The 20,971-nt window shown below is 36.8% G+C and overlaps 1 protein-coding gene across 1 annotated transcript in view; it reads right to left on the bottom strand.

Annotated features, from left to right (window-relative positions):
* LOC134538710 (major facilitator superfamily domain-containing protein 1-like) overlaps positions 1 to 20,971 on the bottom strand; it is a 77,519-nt gene that overhangs the window by 7,103 nt on the left and 49,445 nt on the right. Inside the window, exons 8-10 of the mRNA XM_063380150.1 lie at positions 13,808 to 13,920; positions 12,441 to 12,543; positions 12,203 to 12,335 (exon numbers count right to left, since the gene is read on the bottom strand). Coding sequence (XP_063236220.1) covers positions 12,203 to 12,335; positions 12,441 to 12,543; positions 13,808 to 13,920 — 349 coding nt within the window. The remainder of the gene's footprint in view (positions 1 to 12,202; positions 12,336 to 12,440; positions 12,544 to 13,807; positions 13,921 to 20,971) is intronic.

The following is a 20,971-nucleotide window of genomic DNA, read 5'->3' as shown; positions in this document are numbered from 1 at the left end:
AGATGTAGTTCATCTATGTGTGCAACTCTATAACGTGTCTCAGCAGAGAGATGTGAACAGAAAGATGCCATATTTGTTTCACTAGTTTTAAAAATAGGCAGCTAATTGAGTCATTGACACATAAGTATGCGTGACTGGTGTATAAAGAACAATTAAAAGTGCATAAGTATATTTGTTCAATAGAATTTATGATTGATTTTAAATATTTCCGTAATAATTTTCGACATTCTAAAATTTTATGCTATATGTGCAGTGCTATGGAGTATAAGTTTACTGCATCTGCAGCCATCTAGCGGAATGGCTAGTAACTTCCTCTTTTAGGCAAACGAGATTGCTTTGAAAGTGGCACGTCTGTTTTTAGTGGTAATAGCGTTGACGAAGATCTTGCGGACACGTGATAAAAGATAATGTTTTAAAGTTTTTTTTTGCAAAGTGGTGTATGGATGGTAGATGTATTTTATTATTGACTGGACAAACAAAATGCTTGTTGACACTTGTAAGGTATAATAATTCCGGCAAAATAGTACAAATTGTGTAAGAAATGTCATCAGAAGTGTGGCAGTAATTGACTTGACTGGGCAAACAAACTGAATTCAATGTAGACAATTTATTATTTTAATACTTTGAAAGTTCACCAACAATTTAATTTAATTTAATTGTAATATTTTCGTTTTATTCCTATGTTTTAAAGGAGGGTGTATGTAGCTTTCTTGAGGTAATTGCTAGAATAATATAGTAAATTTTAGTTTTATTTAGTGTTCTTTATATTATTTAGAATTATTTTTCACTAATACATATTACATTTGCAATAGGTTGGTGTGTTTGCTGTAGTTTGAAAACTGTACTAAACCTTTTAATTTGTTTTGATAGCATCTTTAAAGACTGAAATATTATGCCAATGCATTTCTTTGTAAGCATACAATAAAAATATTGAGGAAAAAACAATACAAATAAATATTTTTCAGTGTTATAAACAATAAATTGTTGAAGATGGAAGTTTAGATACAGGCTTTTTAGTGGTTTTTTGTAGCTGAAACAATAAATAGTTTATTACTTGAAAAACCTCATAAATAATGTGTGAATAATGTTTATTTTATTTTTGAAGTCAGAACCGAGAACCGAGAATTGATTTTTAAGAACCGGTACTGAACCGAGAATCGGGAAGAAACAAGAATTGACCCATCAGTGCCATCACTAGTTAGGTTTACTGATATCTTTGAAATAACAGCTTTTTATTCCTTTCAAGAAATATTTCTGTGTTTACTTGTGTTTTATAATCATAAATACATTGTTTCATGCTGTTTAAGTTGTCCTGAAAATTTTCTTGCTTTATGTTGAATAAGCTCCTAGGCATATTTCTATCAGTTTTTTATTTCTGTAGTTATGTTTCTCTGTTCTTTAAAATATTTTTTTAAATATTGCCAGGTTTTTCTTTGTTCATAAATAAGCATGTTTACGTAAGCTGCTACGTACATTTGTGTTTGCCATGGCCCTTTGTTTAAACGAGCAGGTGCAGTAGTTTGCCAGTTGCATAATAGTTAGAGAGAGACAGAGAGTTTGGTAGCCTTGAGAAAAAACTTGGTGCTATTGCCATATGCAGTATTATCTGTTTTTTTTTTTTTATAAACAGTATCTGTGATATTTTCTTCTTGGTGCGAGGGGCAGGAAATTTGTGTACTGCTTTGTTTTTGTGAGGGATGTGCTGTGATTGGTTCAGGAGGTCGGGGGGTATGGTTTGACGAGAGTATTATCATTGAATATATATAATGTATAGAAGTCGCGAGCCCAGGTTAAATTTTCTGTCCGGTTTCTTAGAAGAATTGTTGTAGTTCCAAGCTCCGCCGCTGCGATCGCTTTCATCGCTGGGTATCGGCTGTATACGCCCCTGGCGGTATTTGGCAGAACTAGGTTAACCAGCCCAGTCGTGACATCATCCTTCACCCCCCCCCCCCCCCTCGAAAATCCCAGACCAACGATTCAAATTACCCGGCAGGTCTTATCAACATCGTTAGGCGACCTTGAAGAGGAGCTTCCCTTACCGTCGTTTGAGAATGATGAAATCCCAAAAGAAGCTAGCCACGGAAATCACTGAATGATGGGATTCTGTACCCGAGTGAAGTGAAAATTAGCTATTAAAACTTTGTATTGGGCCAATAGTCAGTGTTACGTTCAAAATATGGTTTTATTTTAAAAGTAAAATACTTATTTAAACTATATTTCGCGTTTGTGCAAATTTACTTTTAGATATTGGCAAGGAAAATCAACATACCTTAAACAACCTTCTCTTATTCAACGTTATCTATTAAGTAGTAAAAGGGGTAGATATTATTTTTAAAAATAAAAAAAAAATTATATAACCCACTAAATCAGTATTGGCAAGATATATATAAATTCAATATTACAATATGCACATTAAAAATTTTTGTAATTAACTTTTTTCTGTAATAAAAATTCAGGATGATTTTGGTTTAATTGGTTTACGTATATTGCTATATTTTCTAAATCACATAGAAAAGGGAAAACAGTGCATCAGTGAAAATTCAAAAATTTAGTTTAAGTAATACTAGCCATACCAAAAGATCAATATGCGAGATAAGAAATTTGGTAACTGCTCTACATTTCAAATAAAAATTGCACTGGTTTCATGAATACTGAAATGTATGCGTAATAAGGCATATTATGTTATTATACTAAGCATGACTATAACTAAAAAAATTACAGTAATTTAAAACGATGGCATTCTTAACATACAATAAGTGCGCGAGTCTTAGTTTATTTTTTAATTGGCTTCTTCGTCAGATGGAAAAGAGTTAAGATTTCATCAAGGAAAAATATATTCTCAAAGTCACTAAACCGGGAGATAGAAAATAAGGTAGGTACTTAATTTTAAATAAAAGTTAAAATAGACTTACGCTAAACCAATTAAAAATAAGTCGTAAAAATATTTTTATTTATTAAATATGTTCTATACTTGACAGTTCTTTGTGTATAATTCTTCAAAAATATTTGAAATTTAATACATATTTTCTTAAAATGGTAGAATATCAGCAATACCCGGAAATTACGTGAGCAAAGCCACGGGTTATTAGATACACTTTTATTATAAAATAAAAACAATTATGCATTTGTAGTTCACGAATGTGATATTTTGTTTATTGCTTCACAACATTCATTTGCCAGTCTCAAATTTCATTGTACCACTTGTCAGAAATGTCACCAAAAATGAGAGATAGTTTTTTTTGACGAATTTCAATTACGAGGAAACCTTTCGCAAGACTTTTTTCTTCGCAGTAGTCACTGGGACACCATTAATTTAAATCCACTAAGATAATAAAATTCTATGTATAATGATTTGTTTTTGTATATTTATATAACTTTCCAACCAATTTTTAATGATTTTCATGTGAATAAAAACTTGTAAAGCAATTTAATTAACTGTGTCATAATACTTCTGATTAGATGGAAATACAAACTTTTCATCAGTAATATACGATGATAATATTTATTATTGTAAAATAATATTCACTGTTCAAATGCAAATTTAAATAGATTATTCATACATGTTTCCTGCTAATTAATGGTTTAAAATAATAATTTTTTAATATAAAATCATTTTTCTCTTGTGTTAAAATGGGTTGCTAAAATGAGGAATTATAAATATGTCACTTACTAAGTCCGTGCACAGATTTACACAAAACAGCAATGTAAATAATCTTTTTTGGTAGTTTCTAATTTTGTGCCCTGGATAACATGAATTTGGTTTAATTCATACCAAAGTGAATTTTTTGAACAACTTAAATTGATGTCATAAACAAATATTTATTTTATATTAAAAATCCACAAACAGTTTTTAAAATATAATATTTATCACGCCAGATGGAATAATAAACAAAAAATAGCTCTTATATGTTGTCTGTGTTTAAAGAATTGTATTATATTTCATGGAAATAATATTTACCTTTCGGTTATTAAAAGAAAATATATTTGTATTCAAAATACTTGCGCATCGTTTTTACGAGCATAAAGGCCGGGATACATTCGCAATAGCACGCAAACAGCACACAGATAGCACACACGCACAGAGATAGCACAGAGCTTGATGCTACATTCACGCACAACACAACACAAAATAATACCGGAAGCATTCAAAAAAGTTTTTTAAATGTAAAACTCCCGTTCACAATTTTGGTCACTGAAGTTGGCATACGTGACGTTTGTTTAGATTCGTGTGTTGTTATTGTGGTACGGTTTTCGTTAAACCCAGAAATATTTTAAATATTTCAAAGTTTACGTACAAAACACAATGAGCATTCAAAAATATATATCACTGTTTATTTCAAATCCGGCTTCTTTAACACATTCAGACACAGACTTCCAAGCATTTAATTTAGCTTCTTCATTTTTGTATCCTGCGGATCCCCTGTCATACAAAATATTTTTACTTTCTATTACAGCTATCAAAAAGCTATCAAATGTGCCTTCCATTTTTATGTTATCGCGTGTTTGAAAACAATAACAAACTACAGCAAAACCCCTTATTTGCACTTTTCATGGGGACAAAGTAAAAAAGTGTAAAAAGCAGGAAAGTGTAAATAAAGGGAAAAGTATAAAAAGGAGTACAGTTTACCTTATTTAGAATTTTTTTCCTTTTGTTTAATAGCACATACTACAATGCAGGTACAAACACACTAACAACAAATTTTACTTTAGTATTTAATCAATTATTAATTTACCACATTTGACAAAAATAAAAAAAGAATGAAAGCCAAAATGTTTTTCTGATTACTTCCTAAAAAATAAATTTGAAATTTTCTTCTGCTTGCTTTTTTGGCTGTTCAAGGAGATTATTTGCCTCTCCAAATTATAAATACAGTTGCAACCGGCAGGGTTTATAACAAATACGGGCTACATACACATTGCTCACAGTAAAAAAATTTTTAAGAAAAGGCCGCAAATTGATGAATGTTTACCGTCAATAGCGCGCCAAACGCGGAGAAAGGTCATTGTACTCGGTCAGCTGCTGTAACGACGCGGCGGCGCATGCGCACTCTATGCTCCGCCCAGACTCATGACGCCATCAGCCGCCAACCAATAGATGCGAGCTTAGCGGAAAAAAATATAAGCTCCACCTCCCGTGTACCAATTTTATCCAGTTCTAATACCAGTTTATTGTATACGCACCAGTTTTCTCGCTGCCGTGACATGTTCAAGTTTATGTTTATATTATCATGATGTCTTGGTACCAATAATTAATTATTTACGATCCCCAGAAATAAATGGTTAGTTTAAAAAATATGGCGTCAACTGTACAATACTTCCCAAATTATAAAAGACGTATAAAACAGTTACCAAGACACCGCTCATTTTATCTTGTGAAGTTTATGTCTCGTACCAGTATTTCGGCTAAGTTGTGACATAAATACAGTATCAGAACTTACAAGCAGCCATGTTTGTACATTCATGAGTTTACGTTTTTCCCTCGTGCATTTTAGATTGTCTCCTGCTATAATTACTCGTACTTTTACACGCCTAGGCTTAAATTATTACATGTTTAGAAATAAAAGCAACTTTTCATGTTATAAAATATGTATATTTTGCTATTTAAAATGTTCATTGCCTACTAGCTCCACGGTATTTTCTGGTTGTTTATGGTTGTTACGTGACGTAAATAGCGGGATTGATTCGATTTTTGAGACGTAATTCGCGGGAAAGTATTGTATTGGACTATATGGGAACCAAACGGGACCTGAAGAATATAGTGCAAATAACGGGAAAACGTAAATAACGGTAACGTAAATAAGGGGTTTCGCTGTACTCAAGTCAAGAGCACCAATACTTTCGTGACAATTGTTCTTTTATAAGCCCACTCGAGTAGTACTTAAACTGTTTGCTGATTGGCTACCACCATGGTCGCGCACAGAAAATAACCTAAAAATTAAAAGTTAATGAACTTTCTGTGTGCCAATCCTGTGCTATTTTTCTGTGCGCGTGCTATTTGCCAATGTGGCAGCTCATATCTAATAGTGTATGTTGAACTTCTGTGCGTCTGTGCTGTTTGCTTGCTATTGCGAATGTAGCCCGGGCTTAACTTGTGTATCTAACCTCAAAGCAAGGAATATAAAGAGTGGGAACTCAATGCTATAACAAACACTCTTATTTTCTTTGGAGATCCGGGAAATGTGCTTTATTTATAAGCAACTTAACATAGTAAATCGTTAACTTTTCAGATCTATGTTGGCAAAATTGATTTTTTTTGTGGTCATTCGCTACTGGGAATATTCACCATATAACGTTTAAGATTATTTATTTTGAATAACGAAACAACCAAAACATTATGTAAAAATGCTTCATCTTATGTTAAAAAAATTATAAACTGCATAGCCACAAAGTATGACATCATACCATTAGTTTCTGTTACTAATAACAACACGTGCACGCGTTTGAACAGTCATCGCAGCCATAGTTGTTTCATAACTACCAAAATCATTCAACGTTGTCAAGAATTATTCCAAATTATGATTTGCCATTTTACTCAATGCGCCACTCCGTTAACACAACATTTTATAAATTCTGAACTACGAATGTCAGTGGGAATGTACACTATAATGTACATTCCAATCTGATACGCTTTAAGAAATTTCTGTAGTTTTCTTATTATTAAAACTTAATTTTTGATGTTGGCATCTTTTAACCGCACTTTTTTTTTTTTTTCGGTGGCCGTACTCCTCCAATTCAGTTGCGCCCGCCGATATCTAAGCGCTCGGATTTCAACAAAAGGCACCGCCTCTCGATAGAGTGAAACAGAGAATTACGCGCACGACCTTGAAAAAAGCGACGCTACAGCGCTCTGGCGTGGAAGCTGGTAACTACGAGTACCCTCTTGTGGAAAGAAGAGCTGTCTAGCGGCGGAGCTAACAACTACCTCAGTTTTGGATCCGAAAATTGGAATAATAAATCCTATCCCCTCGCGACTTCTATAAGTTATATATATTCAATGGTATTATGCAGCTGTGGTCTGGGTGCTACCTGATATAATCAATTTTTTTTTGTTTCTGGAACTATTTAAAAAGCATTTTTTAGTCACAGTCCCAATAGCCCAGGAATTTTAGTGTTTTACCTGAAAAAAAATAATGTAGTTTTGAAATTAAACACAGACGTTCCTTTGGGTGTTAAAAATTGACCTTAAAAAGTCCCCATCTCTCAGATACCGGCTTCATACTTTTTTTAAGCAAAAAGGGCGTAAGTGCCGAAATATGCATATCACGACTGTTGCGCGAAAAATATTTATTCTAATATATCAAAATTTGGTCAAAATTTTAAAGTTAAGGGCCATTAGTACTTAATCATTTGTGTTTATTACTTTATACACCGCAAAAATTATCTTATAACCTAATTTATACTCAACTAATGAAAGTAAGATGTATCACTGCTCTATACAATCACCAGTTACTTCAAATCCACCACTGATAGGCAAAAATATACCTTTATAAAAGTTTTCCGTTATTTTATTAGCTTTAAATTGGTGGGTCAAACATGTGTATGCGATAATAATTGACTGACATTAAGGATTACAAGCAACTACTGCACAACAATGGGATTTTGAGCAATTTAGGTTAATATGGACTATAGCATTTTACCAGAAATAAAGATAATGTAGGTTTTAAATTTGGCACAGACGTTTCTTTGGGTGTTAAAAATTGATCCTGAAAAGTCCCCATCTCTCAAATGCCAGCTTCATACTTTTTTAAGGCAATAAGGGGGTAAGTGCCGAAATATGCATATCACGACTGTTGCGCAAAAAATATTTATTCAGGTGTATCCTAACTTGTATAAGATGTTAAGTAAAAGGCACTTAGTTATTTAACATCCATTATCGTTGCATAATACATTGCAAAAAACTGAAACCTGATCCAAAATCAATTAATGGAAGTACACAATATAAAAATTAACCAGTCCATTAAAGGTCCTCTTCATCAGAACCATCATTGATTACAAAATTAGTGCATGTTGCCCCACGACATTTGGCACACATAATACCACACTGCAGTCCAGCCCGCACACATTCGCATTTGTAGCTGCATTCACTTTTACAGTTACATGATAAAAAATTCAGGAGCTGTTCTGGAGCTGGAGGAAGGGATGTTGTTATTGGAACAAGTGTGCCACTCACACTTTTCCATCCCCACTCAACAGGATCTAATGAATGGCCCAGCCACTCTTGCACCTGTAGGTAAACCCCAAGAGAATGCTGTTCACATGCGGCACTGGTTGGTGGAAGATAGGCTAGCTGGAAAGAAGCACCAACAGGCATCTTTGCTATCTTGCAGGTATACATATATACTCTCATTTTATCCAAAGTGGAATAGTTATTATGTCCCTGATACATTGCAATTGCAAACTTTTCTCCAGCTGCAATAACGATCTTCTTGTGCGCATGTGGACATGTAAAAACATATACTGTTCTCTGAATGGAAACATCCTTCTTGATGATGTTCCATGCTTGCATCTTTCCCTTACCGAAGAAAGCACTGGTTGTATCTGATCCGGTCATAGCATGACAAAACAAAATATAGTTTTTCATTTCACCAATGTCCTGCTAAATAGCTGATATACTGTAAAAAATCTTTCCTCTTGTCTTGCTTGAGGGTGGATGGACAATTTCAATGTGTGCATCTTCTTCTGACCTCGCAGTCAACATCGCAAGGATGTCTGTATCAGTAGCTATTACTTTTACACAACAGCTTGTTGAATACTGAAGAGCAATAGCTGCTATAGTGGTATCAGCATCTCCTGAGCACTGAATGGCGTGATGACCTGAAGCTCGAAAATAAGTTACTAATAATTTGATGAGCCCATTTTTGTTATGGCCATTCCTCAGAAAGTCCATTTGCGTCGATGTAACAACATTGTTAGCAGCTATTGAAATATCGGTGGAAGACCTCCCTGCAGAACGCCGCCTTCGCTCTTCCTCTTTAGTGGTTAACTTGTCATAACCATCAAACACAACAGTTGCTGTCACAGAAAAATGTTTTTGGACGAATGTAACATAAGCCTCACATATTTGACCAAATGTAGCAGGTCTTGGCCACACAAGCACATGCAAGAGGTATCCTCCATCGATAACTACTTTGCAGTCTACACTATTTCTCTCATTGGTTACCTCACACAAATTTAAGATCTTTGCAAGCGATGATTTTTCTGTTTCCCTCATTGTCATTGATATTTCGTCAAATAGAGCTGGTAGTTTTGGAGCCAACTCATATTTGAAATATTTCGTGAAGTCACTCTTATTCTTCATTACACAAATTGTGCCCTTATTGCCTTAAAAAAGTATGAAGCCGGCATCTGAGAGATGGGGACTTTTTAGGATCAATTTTAACACCCAAAGGAACGTCTGTGCCAAATTTAAAACCTACATTATTTTTATTTCTGGTAAAATGCAATAGTCAATATTAAAATAAATTGCTCAAAAACCCATTGTTGTGCAGTGGTTCCTTGTAATCCTTAATATGTCAGTCAATTATTATTGCATACACATGTTTGACCCACCAATTTAAAGCTAATAAAATAACGGAAAACTTTTATAAAGGTATATTTTTGCCTATCAGTGGTGGATTTGAAGTAACTGGTGATTGTATAGAGCAGTGATACCTTTTACTTTCATTAGTTGAGTATAATTAGGTTATAAGATAATTTTTGCTGTGTATAAAGTAATAAAAACGAATAATTAAGGACTAATAGCCCTTAACTTTAAATTTTTGACCAAATTTTGATATATTAGAATGAATATTTTTCGCGCAACTGTCGTGATATGCATATTTCAGAACTTACGCCCTTATTGCCATAAAGAAAGTATGAAGCCGGCATCTGAGAGATGGGGACTTTTTAGGATCAATTTTCAACACCCAAAGGAATGTCTGTACCAAATTTCAAAACTACATTATAATTTTTTTAGGTTTGTTCGATTTTTCCACTAAAATGCCTGGGCTACAAGGTACTTAGACCACAAGGATTGAGTGAACTTTGTCTTTGTTCACAGTACGTAGTCATTCGGCCTGTACCGTGAATTCATGTGTAACCATGGGACTTAAGTGTGAACTATATTTAATATTCATCCTTCAGTAGACTTTTTTGTTTTTGGAGTCTGTGAAGAGGTTATGTGTGAAAATTTGTATACTCCACATGTAGGTACTGGCTTTCATGGTCAGAAGATGGCCGCCATGAGGACTGATTTTTTTTTCTTCAAGAATTAATAAAAATACGTTAGTATCACTTCTTGTCTGACAGATATTATTTCCTTAACCAATCTATGACAGTAACAGCATTTTTTTCTGGAACTTGTATAATTTTCAGAGCCCAATTAATTTCTGCAAGTGTCAGTGAAACATGCATGTCCACTCTTAGGCCAATGCATTTGCTAGCTGGGTGGTCTGGAGTTGACACACTGGTAGGACAAAAGTCTTACGTTACAGAAGACTCCAGTTTCACATCCAGGTCCAGCCATCCTGATTTTGGATTTTTATGTTTTTTCCAAATCACTCCAGGGAAATGCTGGGAGAGTTCCTTAGAACGGGTCATGGCTGATTACTTCTCCTTAAAAATGTTATGTTCAAGTTACACGTCACTAGAGACCATGCTGTTCATGAAATGTTACATAAAAATACACAAAAATGAGCTTTATAAAAACAGACCTCAACATTTTTTCCTACAGTTAAAAATAACGCAGTAAGCCATATATCTTTGTACAGGGCAGCATATGAACCATTTTTTTTTTTTCATGGATACTGATGAAAACATGCATGGTGTATGTCTTAGCCTATACATTGGAAATGTTGAAATCAGCAAATACATAGTGTAAATATTTGTAACACATTTACATGACTATATTTTCTCGAATTAACAGCACACTTAGCTTAAAATGTGTTCTGTTTCAATGATTTTCTTCAGGAGGACTATTTTGGTAACAAGAATTTGACCAAGTGAATAAAAATACAATATCGAAACGATAGAAATGTAGGACACAAACGGACAGTAAATTACACCGGCACCATCTTGGACACTGCCGAAATGATAGGCCAAAAGGGCAGAAGTCACACTCAACAGAACAAGGCCTAAGTCACAAAGCCCGTACAAAATGCCTTTGGTAAGGATTTGAAAAAAATTGACAGACTTTGCTAGTCCCTCAGACTTTTAACTTTGGAAAAAACAAGACAGATGCCATTTTGTTTCCAAGCTAAATCAAACCCGTTCTCCTTGCACAATGAAAAATTGAGGACTAGCTCATGTGAAAAAAAGTACCACAATAATTAACTGTATATAACAAAGTTGTAATGGCCATTTGTTTTGCAGTTCATTCATTTCCACAAAAAAAAAAAAAAAATATTATGGATGGTTTTAACAATCTTAGCAAAAGAGCAAAATTTAATTCTTGACAAATTGACCATTTATTTAAAAAAAATTTACAGACTTTTAACTTTCGAAAAATCAAGACAGATGCCATTTTGTTTCCATGCTAAATCAAACCCGTTTTCCTTGCACAATGAAAAATTGAGGACTAGCTCATGTGAAAAAAAGTACCATAATAATTAACTGTATATAATAATGTTGTAATGGCCATTTGTTTTGCAGTTCACTCATTTCCATAAAAAAAAATCTTATGGATGGTTTTAACAATCTTAGCAAAAGAGCAAAATTTTATTCTTGACAAATTGTCCATTTATCTGCAATACTTGTATATTTACCTTAATGTATAAGATAAATTGATACCGATAGTAATATTAGAGATAATATGTAGACTCAGTTTAAACGACTTTACTTTTGTGTACTCATAGCTACTTCCAATGATTATTTAACAAAACCTTAAAAAAATATTCCAAAATTTACGGTTCATATTTAATTATCACCACAACTCATTCAACATTTCCCTTAACTATTTTTCATTAATTAAATAAACTGCTTAATTTAAAAAACCACCAAGAGAAGAAAATTTACAAAATATTCAACTGACATTTTATTTTCTTTCCCGGCCATACAACTACGACAATGGAAAATTTAACAACTACAAATTTTCCTGTTACTAGCTTTCATCGCAAAAAAAGGTGAACATAATTTGAGTATAAGAAAAAATTAATTTCATTATTACAAATGAAACTATGAAGAAATAAAAAAAAATCTGAAACAGTCGTGGTTGTGTCATACTCACAGGAGCTCCGATGCGGGACAAGTATCTGTTGCGTATGTGGAAGTCCGAGTGCGGCTGGAGCAGGTCCTGTGGCGAGACGTCGCACATCGAGCCGGACGCGAGCAGCTTCTCCCGCTCCAAGTCCACCACGGCTCTGCGAACAACAACGCACCAGCGCTCCGCCGTCGGTCGCCGTCGGTCGCCTTCGTCGCAAGTCGTGCACAAGAATTAGATCAAGACAACAGCCACTGGTACTCACAGCTGGTTTTTCTCAAATTCATCCCGCTCCGATGCAGACATGTTCAATATTCCCGTCGAGTTGGCGTCCAAAATCCAGATGACGATCACAATTATCAGTGATACTGGCATAACAACAAAGAAAAACCATTACCTACTTGCAACAAATCAGAATCATTGTAAGTAGAGAAAAGATAATACGAAACTAGAATAATTATTCACCAAAATAGCAAGGTTTAAATTGTCATATATGTATATTGTTGTATTTTACATAATATAACGATCTGTAATAAGCATGACTAGAACCTATTTTCTCTGAATAATAAACATAAATCAGCACACGTTTGTGTTTAAAAACAGTGCCATCATCAGTAATATAAAAATTAAAAAAGTAAAATATATTATTTTCTATCCATTTTGTCTATATATTTTGTTATTAACTTTATGTAAGTAAATGAAAAACATTGATCTTCATTGAATACATTAAAAAATTAAAATTTTATTGTATTTTGGTGTTATATGCATATTAACTTGCATTTAGGTGTTATTTCAGTTTTATTGCTATTCAACAAAAATCTTGTTCTTATTTGTAGGACATGATACTTATGCACCCACTATTTTACAAATATTACGAACAAATTTTTAATGCCAGAGTGACCAAGATATTGAAAAATTAATTTCCTGAAATATCCAGGATTTTACAGACAACTTGAAACATTACATTACACATTACTACATGACTAACAGATTAACTTGGAAATGTGTTTTTTTTCCCCATAGTTATCATAATCGTAATCTCCACACAGCAATAGACATTTTTTTTTTGGAATGAATACACACACACAGCCACAGTCACACACAAACATTAAATAAATATCAATAATGATAAAAAATCTTACTTTCAGTATCAGGATAACTGTTAACCACAACATTTAAATGACAAAAATGTCATAAATAATGGATAACCTTGCACCATATAGAACATAAATTATATTTTTTATTCATAAAAATTTGTGCTTCGAAAACTCAAAAACCTCAATTAAAAGAAATAATTATAAAGTGTCATGAACCAATTAAAAACAACTTTGACTAAAAACTCACTATTTATAATAAAATAATATGCACCTTAAAATTACAAAAAAAAAAAAAAAATTAACAAAATATATGTCCATTCTTTATAATCCTATATTTATTATACATACCTAGTTAAAAATTTAAAACAACTTATGTGTTGCATTTTTTTTTTTGCAATAACTGCAACACAAAGAGTTTATAAAATTACCCAAAAATAGTTTTGGATTAAAAAAAAATATAAAAATTTAGTGTTCAGCTCTAAAATATAATACCAGCATTCAAACTTATTGTAAAAAAAAAATAAAACTCACTCACAGCAAAGCCAGCCAAGAAAAAATAGCTCCAGGAAAAGATAACCAGAGGTATCGACAATGTATCCTGCTATCAAGGTAATCACAGCCAAGCCCAAATTCTGCAACGCCTGTGCACTGGAACATAACCACAAACACGACACACCACATTGCTTGCACAATCTAGAATAATGTAATTTTATGAATTACAGTAAAAACTAGTAAAAAAATTGAACATATAACATACACTTTATTTTACTTCTTACCTATCTAGGCACACACACGGTGTGCAACACTTCATGCAATTCCACGTGATTTGAAAACTGCTCAAGATTTCGAAGAAGCGTCCATTTAAGATACGATTTAAGAATACGCTGAGGCCAGATGAGTAGTTCTGTTTCCGTATATTGTTTTCAAACTGTATTTTTATAAAGAGAACGTAAATTGCTAAAATGTTTTATTTCAGAATAGTATTTAAGCATGAGACACCCATTACAGATTCTAGAAAGTACTCAAGGAACTTGCGTTAGACCTTTATTTTCATTTCTGCACAAATTAAGTTATGGTTACTGCTTATCTATTACAGATTTCCTATGCACAATTAGAAGACTGCACACTAGTTCAGATACTTGCACTTACAGACGATACCACACTAGATACCACATCTGCATATAATGTACCATGAATAGTGCATTTCCTTCTAATAACATTTGCTTTCTAAAATTCAATAAATGTAAAAAAAAAATTTAAAAAACCTATTTTTAAAATTATCCCACCTGGAAAGTTAACCATGTTTAAAGGTTTACTTTTCACTTTACACACTTTTTGTTAAGGGGGATTAGGCACTGCTATCTAGGATTTTTCCATCTTATTGCTATAATTTTTAATTTTGAACTATTTATTACAATTTTTTGCATGTCAAGGCATAAATCAAATCTCCCAGACATTCTACAACTTGTAAGTGCCACGGGGAAATATTTTTATCATTTCACGCGGCGGACTACAACTGTCATGATAATCGCACCAGTTCTCAAGTGTTGACTTCAACAAGCAGCCAAAGCTGAGTCCTATGCGCTATGCCATGTCAAAACAAAAAAATTTCCACTGAATCTTTATTACAGGTGGTATCAAAATATCTGAAATTGAAAAATGAAAGGCCTAATCCTCCTTAACAATCACTTGTATTGATTGTTGTAAAGGGTTGTATGCACAAACAAAATGTAAGTGCCAGAACACTAGTGCTCTATAAAGAGTTTAATTTATTTCATTTGTAGATAGGAATCCTAAAAGTACACATTTTTAAGTGGAGAATTAATTGGAAATGGGCCTTCCCACGCTAAACGTCACATCACAAATCGAGAGACAATTTTATAGAAATGTGTATGTCTTTAAAGAAAAATAAAATAGAAGCTGGAACCATTATGAAGTTGAAAAATTGTTGGCTTGGCTAAGCAAATTCAAGCATCTAGTGTAACCATCAGTGGTTTTAACATTAAATTTGTTTAAATAGCTTTATGAGTCCATTGGTAAAAAGTAGGGTTGTGCGAGAATGAAATTTAGGCCTCTTGAAATTTTTGAGAAAGAAAATATTTTTCTCGCGAGAAACGAGACGAGAATGAGAAGTTTTTAAATAATCAAGATTTACTGTAGATATCACTTTCAAAATATATTGTTCTGTAGATAAAACTGTTGTTTATCATATAGAATGTCAATTTAGTTGCCTGTGCACAACTGACATGCACCACACGTTATGTAAGCCTACACTAAATTATAAATAAACATTCACTTACTTAGGTAAAAGTCTAGTAGCTAACATGTTAATTGTGGTTCCGTTGACTTATCGCCACTTTTTGTGTAATACTGCCACACTGATATGTCCACATCTTCCATTTTACCGTAAAATCAAAGTTTAATTTGACAACAAAGTTTACTTCTGTTAAACTGTTATATTCCCGCAACACTTTTTTTTTTCCACTTGGTTATGCCGCAGTTAAGAAAGAGATAAAGCAGTATTAGGAAATTATTCTCATATTCCTAATAACATTTTACAAGCGTCACATTATTTATCATACCCGCAGAGTAGCTCGCGCAAACGGGAAACACTGAAAAAAAAAAAAAAAAAAAAAAAAAAGACGCCTAGGAAATAAATATGGACTTCAAACAGCATTCCGTTCTAAATCTACTATTAAAAGTATTGTTACCAAGGTAAAACCAGCCACAGAAAAATTACAAACCCACAACTGTGTGTATCAAATCCCCTGTGAATGTGGCCACATGTACATAGGTGAAACTGGCAGAGCTCTATCCACCCGAATCAAAGAACACAAAAACAACTGCAAGAAGGGTGAAACCCTAAAATCCAGACTTGCTGAACATACATGGGAAAATAGCCACAAAATTCTCTGGGAAGACTCCACACCACTCATACAGGAATCCGATAAAATAAAAAGGAAAATCAAAGAATCAGCCTTCATTATTAGCAATAAAAATATTTTCAGCCAGCAGAGCATTGAATTAAAAAATATGTGGATCCCTTTGATAAAGAGAGAAACATCCTTGCAGCACAAAACAATAGCCAATCGCCGATCCATCATATTGCCATCCGGGGCAGTTAGTGTGTGCGAGACCAGAAACCGAAGTTTCTATAACTCGCTTAGTGCATTGTAAATCAGGTGCACCCCACACTTTTGTAGAATCACTTGGATCAACGGGCGGGGCGCGTGTCTTGAGGGATAAGTTTGGCACACGGGCCTGTGTGTGCGCTGGTAGGTTGTGTAATGCTAGAAAAAATTACGTGTACCTAATTCGGCGGGGGAGAGAAGCTCCCCACCAGCTAGATCGGCTAACTGGCGTGATGTAGTGTCGTGTTGGTGTGCAATAGAGGCTTGTCGGTGTGCTGTAATTTCAAGTGACCTAGTTAAATTCGGGTGTGGCGTGTAGTGTAAAGCTGTGCAAGCCGCTCCTACGAACCCCTGGGAACACAGAAACATGCTAGGGTAGTTAGCCCATTATTGCATGTAACAAGGTAGTTCAGGCCGTCACTTCACACAGGCATATCATCGTGTGGTCGTGTTGGTGATACGGTAAAAGAAATTACATAGATTAGTAAACACCTGGCCGCCTTAAGGACCGAACTATTGCGTTCCAATATAGTTCGGTCAAAGTTAGGCTAAACCAGTATTGCTGTAGCTAGCCCCCTGGCTGTTGTCTTCTAAACCTGAAAAATAGAAAGTGAAATTAATAAATGAAGGTCGTCCTATTCTATTATTGTTCGAGCAGAGAGATGCCCTCGTCCAGTATTTTTTTTTTTTATTTATTTAATATTTTTTTTTTTTAATTTTTATATATATATATTTTTTTATTATTTTATAATTTTTTTTTATTTTTATTTTTTTTTTATTTTTAAATCTAGACTTAAAGCTACTGTACATGCCCCCAGAGCCCTGCCCCGACAGGCATGCATGCCTCTCGGCCCGGATCCCCAGCGAGGGCTGGGGCAGCTCCCTCTGCCAGTTCACCTGCATGATTCTGCCTTGACAAGGTGCTACGACATGTGTGTGGATTGTCGCGCGTGTTGTAGTGGTGTGGCTGTAAAATGTTACGTACCCCGGGGAAGGGAAAATTAATTAGGTGATGATGGATTTACGGAACTAGCTTTTTTAATTCAAAATCCCATGCCTTTCCGAAACGCGGCCGGCACTGGAGGTGAAGCCTGCCAGGCGGGTCTCGCCCTTCAGACATAGGGAGTCAGCCCTAACAACACAGGCAGTGAATCTCCCGGGAGCCAAAACCTACACCTGCGTGCTTCGGACCATTTTGAATTAGCTAGGAGAGAGAAAAATGCAGAGAATGTAAGAAATTTAATTTGCTATTATTAAGTGGTGAGCTATAAGTGTATTTTATTGTTATGATTCAAAATCCCCTGCCTTTCCGAAACGCGGCCGGCATTGGAGGTGAAACCTACCAGGCGGACCGCGCCCTTCAGACACAAGGAGTCAGCCCTAACATCACAGGCAGTGAACCCGAGGGGGCCGCACATACCTGCGTGCTTTGGACCATTTTGAATCGAAAGAAGTGGAGTTAATGATGCTGAAGTTATTTTGTAGCTTGTATTTATTTATTTTTATTGTTGTTATTATATATAGAAATTATAATTGTTTCACAATTCAAAATCCCATGCCTTTCCGAAACGCGGCCGGCACTGGAGGTGAAGCCTGCCAGGCGGGTCTCGCCCTTCAGGCATAGGGAGTCAGCCCTAACAACACAGGCAGTGTATCTCCCGGGAGCCAAAACCTACACCTGCGTGCTTCGGACCATTTTGAATTGTATAGGCCGTGTAAACTTTAAACTTTAAACTGTAGGCTCTGCGCGGTGTGAACACGCCCGGAGCTGGAATGCGACTGCCTTGGTGTCGGGAGAAAAAAAACAGTTTTGTTTGGGGGCCCCCAGCGCCCCGACCAATCAGAGAGCTTCTAGGCCTGTGATTGGCCGGGGCCCCGAAAGCCCCCGCACGAGGTGTTCGGAGAGCTATTTTACAATAGCCAATACTCAACCCACCATAACCAATCCGCTTTAACTACATGGTGCACAGCCAATGGGGAGACAGCTCGTCTGTCATTGGCTGAGCAAGATGTAGCCCTTTCTCTGATAAATACCCTCATTTTCCAGCCCCTTCTTCATTCTTTACCGCGTGCTGGTCGGAGAAGGGTCAGCCTCTCTCTTTGCCTAGCCTGGCGTTCCTAAAAAGGAAGCTCAGGTCAGTGGCCAGTGCGTAAGGTGCTAGGTTCGATAGGTAGTTAGGACGCGGCGAACAGATAGGAATACCACGCTAGTTAGGTCGGACGATACGCCTGTTGTGTGCCCTGCTTTTTTCAAGGCGGGGCACCTACTTGCGATGAGTAGTAGCGACGAGGAGATGGAGGTCGGCACCGCGACGAAGCGCACGCATGAGGGCAGCGACTCAGAGACTGAACACTCTGTTCAGTCTAAAAAACCGTCAGGGCTCCAGCCCACCACAACCGAGGACGACAACAGTGGCTTCACCACTGTTGAGCGTAGACAACGCAGGCGTAATAGCGATGCGTCACAAGCGGTACCGACACCGCAACAACGGACACCAACTGACGAGGCTCCGCGCTACAAACGCGTCCCCTTCGTCGTACGCAACAGCCAGGCAATCGGCAGCTTGGGCCCTGCATTCGCGCGACTCGGCGTCAAAAACCGGATGACGCTAACGAAACGACAAGAAATTCGCATCACGTTCGACGGTAAATCCGATCAAGACAAGGCGACCGCGTGGTTCAAGGCCAACAATGTGCCCTACCACACCTTCTCCCAGCCCAGCGAGCGAGGCGAGAAGGTTGTAATTAAAAACCTTAGTAAATACACGCCAGTAGACGCGATCTCCGAGGAGCTCACCGCGCAAGGTTTCAAGGTAAACTTCATCAAACAGCTTAGTCGGCGGCTCACAGACCGCAACTCAGGGCAGGAAATTTTTGAACCAACTCCGTCATTCGTGGTGTGCGTGGCACCAAGCGCGCACGACATCTACGCCGTAAAACACTTGTACTATACAAGTGGAATAAAGATCGAGCGGTACACGACTCGCGCGGAGGACGTCCCGCTTTGTAAGAGGTGTAGTTCCTTCGGACACACCACAAAGAACTGCGCGGAGGTTCCGAAATGCATTAGGTGCGCGGGTTTGCATCCCCGCAGCGAATGTCCCGTCCCAGAGGAGGCACCAAAGGTGTGCTCGAACTGCAGGGAAACAGGCCACACCGCGGCCTGGCGACAGTGCCCCGCGTTTTTAAAGATCGTAGAGTCTCGGAGACAGGCCGCCGCGGAACAGGCAGCACAGAAAGCTGCGCGCACAGCCTCGCGAGCACAGCCGGCCGCACCGACGCGGGAAAGTTTCCCCCCTCCCCCCGCGCCCATCAGGGAACACGTGCACCGAACAACAACAACAACAGAGCGCAGTCCGCGAAACGCACGGCCCAGCGAGCAGGCCAGCCAACCGGGCATAACTCAATCACAGGCAGTAGCTTCCACGTCATACGCGGCAGCTACGTCAGGCGTAAGCGCACCGCGGCGCACGGCGGAGCAAATTGTGCAGGCTCGCGTCGAAAAAAGTCAACATAGAGCAGAAACCGCGCCAGAAGCACAGCCAACAAATAATATCACTAGCCTCGCGGAACTCGCAGAGATCTTACGCATGTGCGATTATTGGAATTTAGTGAAGGCACTCGAACCGTATTACGCGCGCATCCGCTCCACCGAGAGCATAAAATACCGCCAAACCATTCTATTGGAAGCACTCGCGACAGTGCTCCAGTAAATGGCAGTAAACATGGGGAAAACACTACAACTCCTAAACTTTAATGCATGTGGTCTCCGCCTTCGGTCGTACGAGTTGGAACAGTGCCTTGTAATATATGGGATTGATGTGGCATTCATTACCGAGACTCACCTATCACCGCATCATCGATTTAATATTTGTGGTTACACCACTTACCGCACTGACCGCGCCACTCGTGGGGCCGGCACAGCCATATTAATTAAACACGGGATTCATCACCATCCGATAGAAATAACTGGCTTAGAGCACCTAGAGGCCACCAGCATAAATATTCGTAATAAAAATGCGCATGTCTGCATGTCGGCAGTATATAAACCCCCAGATAAGCCACTACTTTCTAGGGATTTAAATAAATTAATTAATCCACAGCAACACTTTTTCATCGCAGGCGATTTAAACAGCAAAAACGAAGACTGGGGATGCAAAAATACTAACCCAGCAGGCAGAAAATTATTAGATCATTCGGTAGCAAATAATTACGAAATTTTTGCTCCAGGCTCGCCAACTTGCTATCCAACGAATGGCGGCATGCCTGACATATTAGATATAGCTCTTACAAACATACCAGGTGCGCAGGTTATTTCAGAAAAATTAGATGAGCTTGACTCAGACCATTTTCCGGTACTAATTCAATTAACTTTTAATGCTCAATTTTGCGCAGCGATATTTAGCCGCACTTTTGGTATTCCCGACTGGGACAAATTTCGCGAAGACCTGGAATTAACTTTTACAGAAACTCCAGCGATAGACACAGCAGATGAGCTCGAAACTCACGTAAAACTTTTCACCGACACAATTACAGACGTGCGCAAAAAACACACGAAAATCGTGAAT

The sequence above is a fragment of the Bacillus rossius genome, chromosome 14 (genome assembly GCF_032445375.1).
Source record: "Bacillus rossius redtenbacheri isolate Brsri chromosome 14, Brsri_v3, whole genome shotgun sequence".
Taxonomy (NCBI): Eukaryota; Metazoa; Arthropoda; class Insecta; order Phasmatodea; family Bacillidae; genus Bacillus; species Bacillus rossius.
The sequence above is the reverse complement of the archived record's forward strand: the minus strand, read 5'-3'. Positions and strand labels throughout refer to the sequence as shown.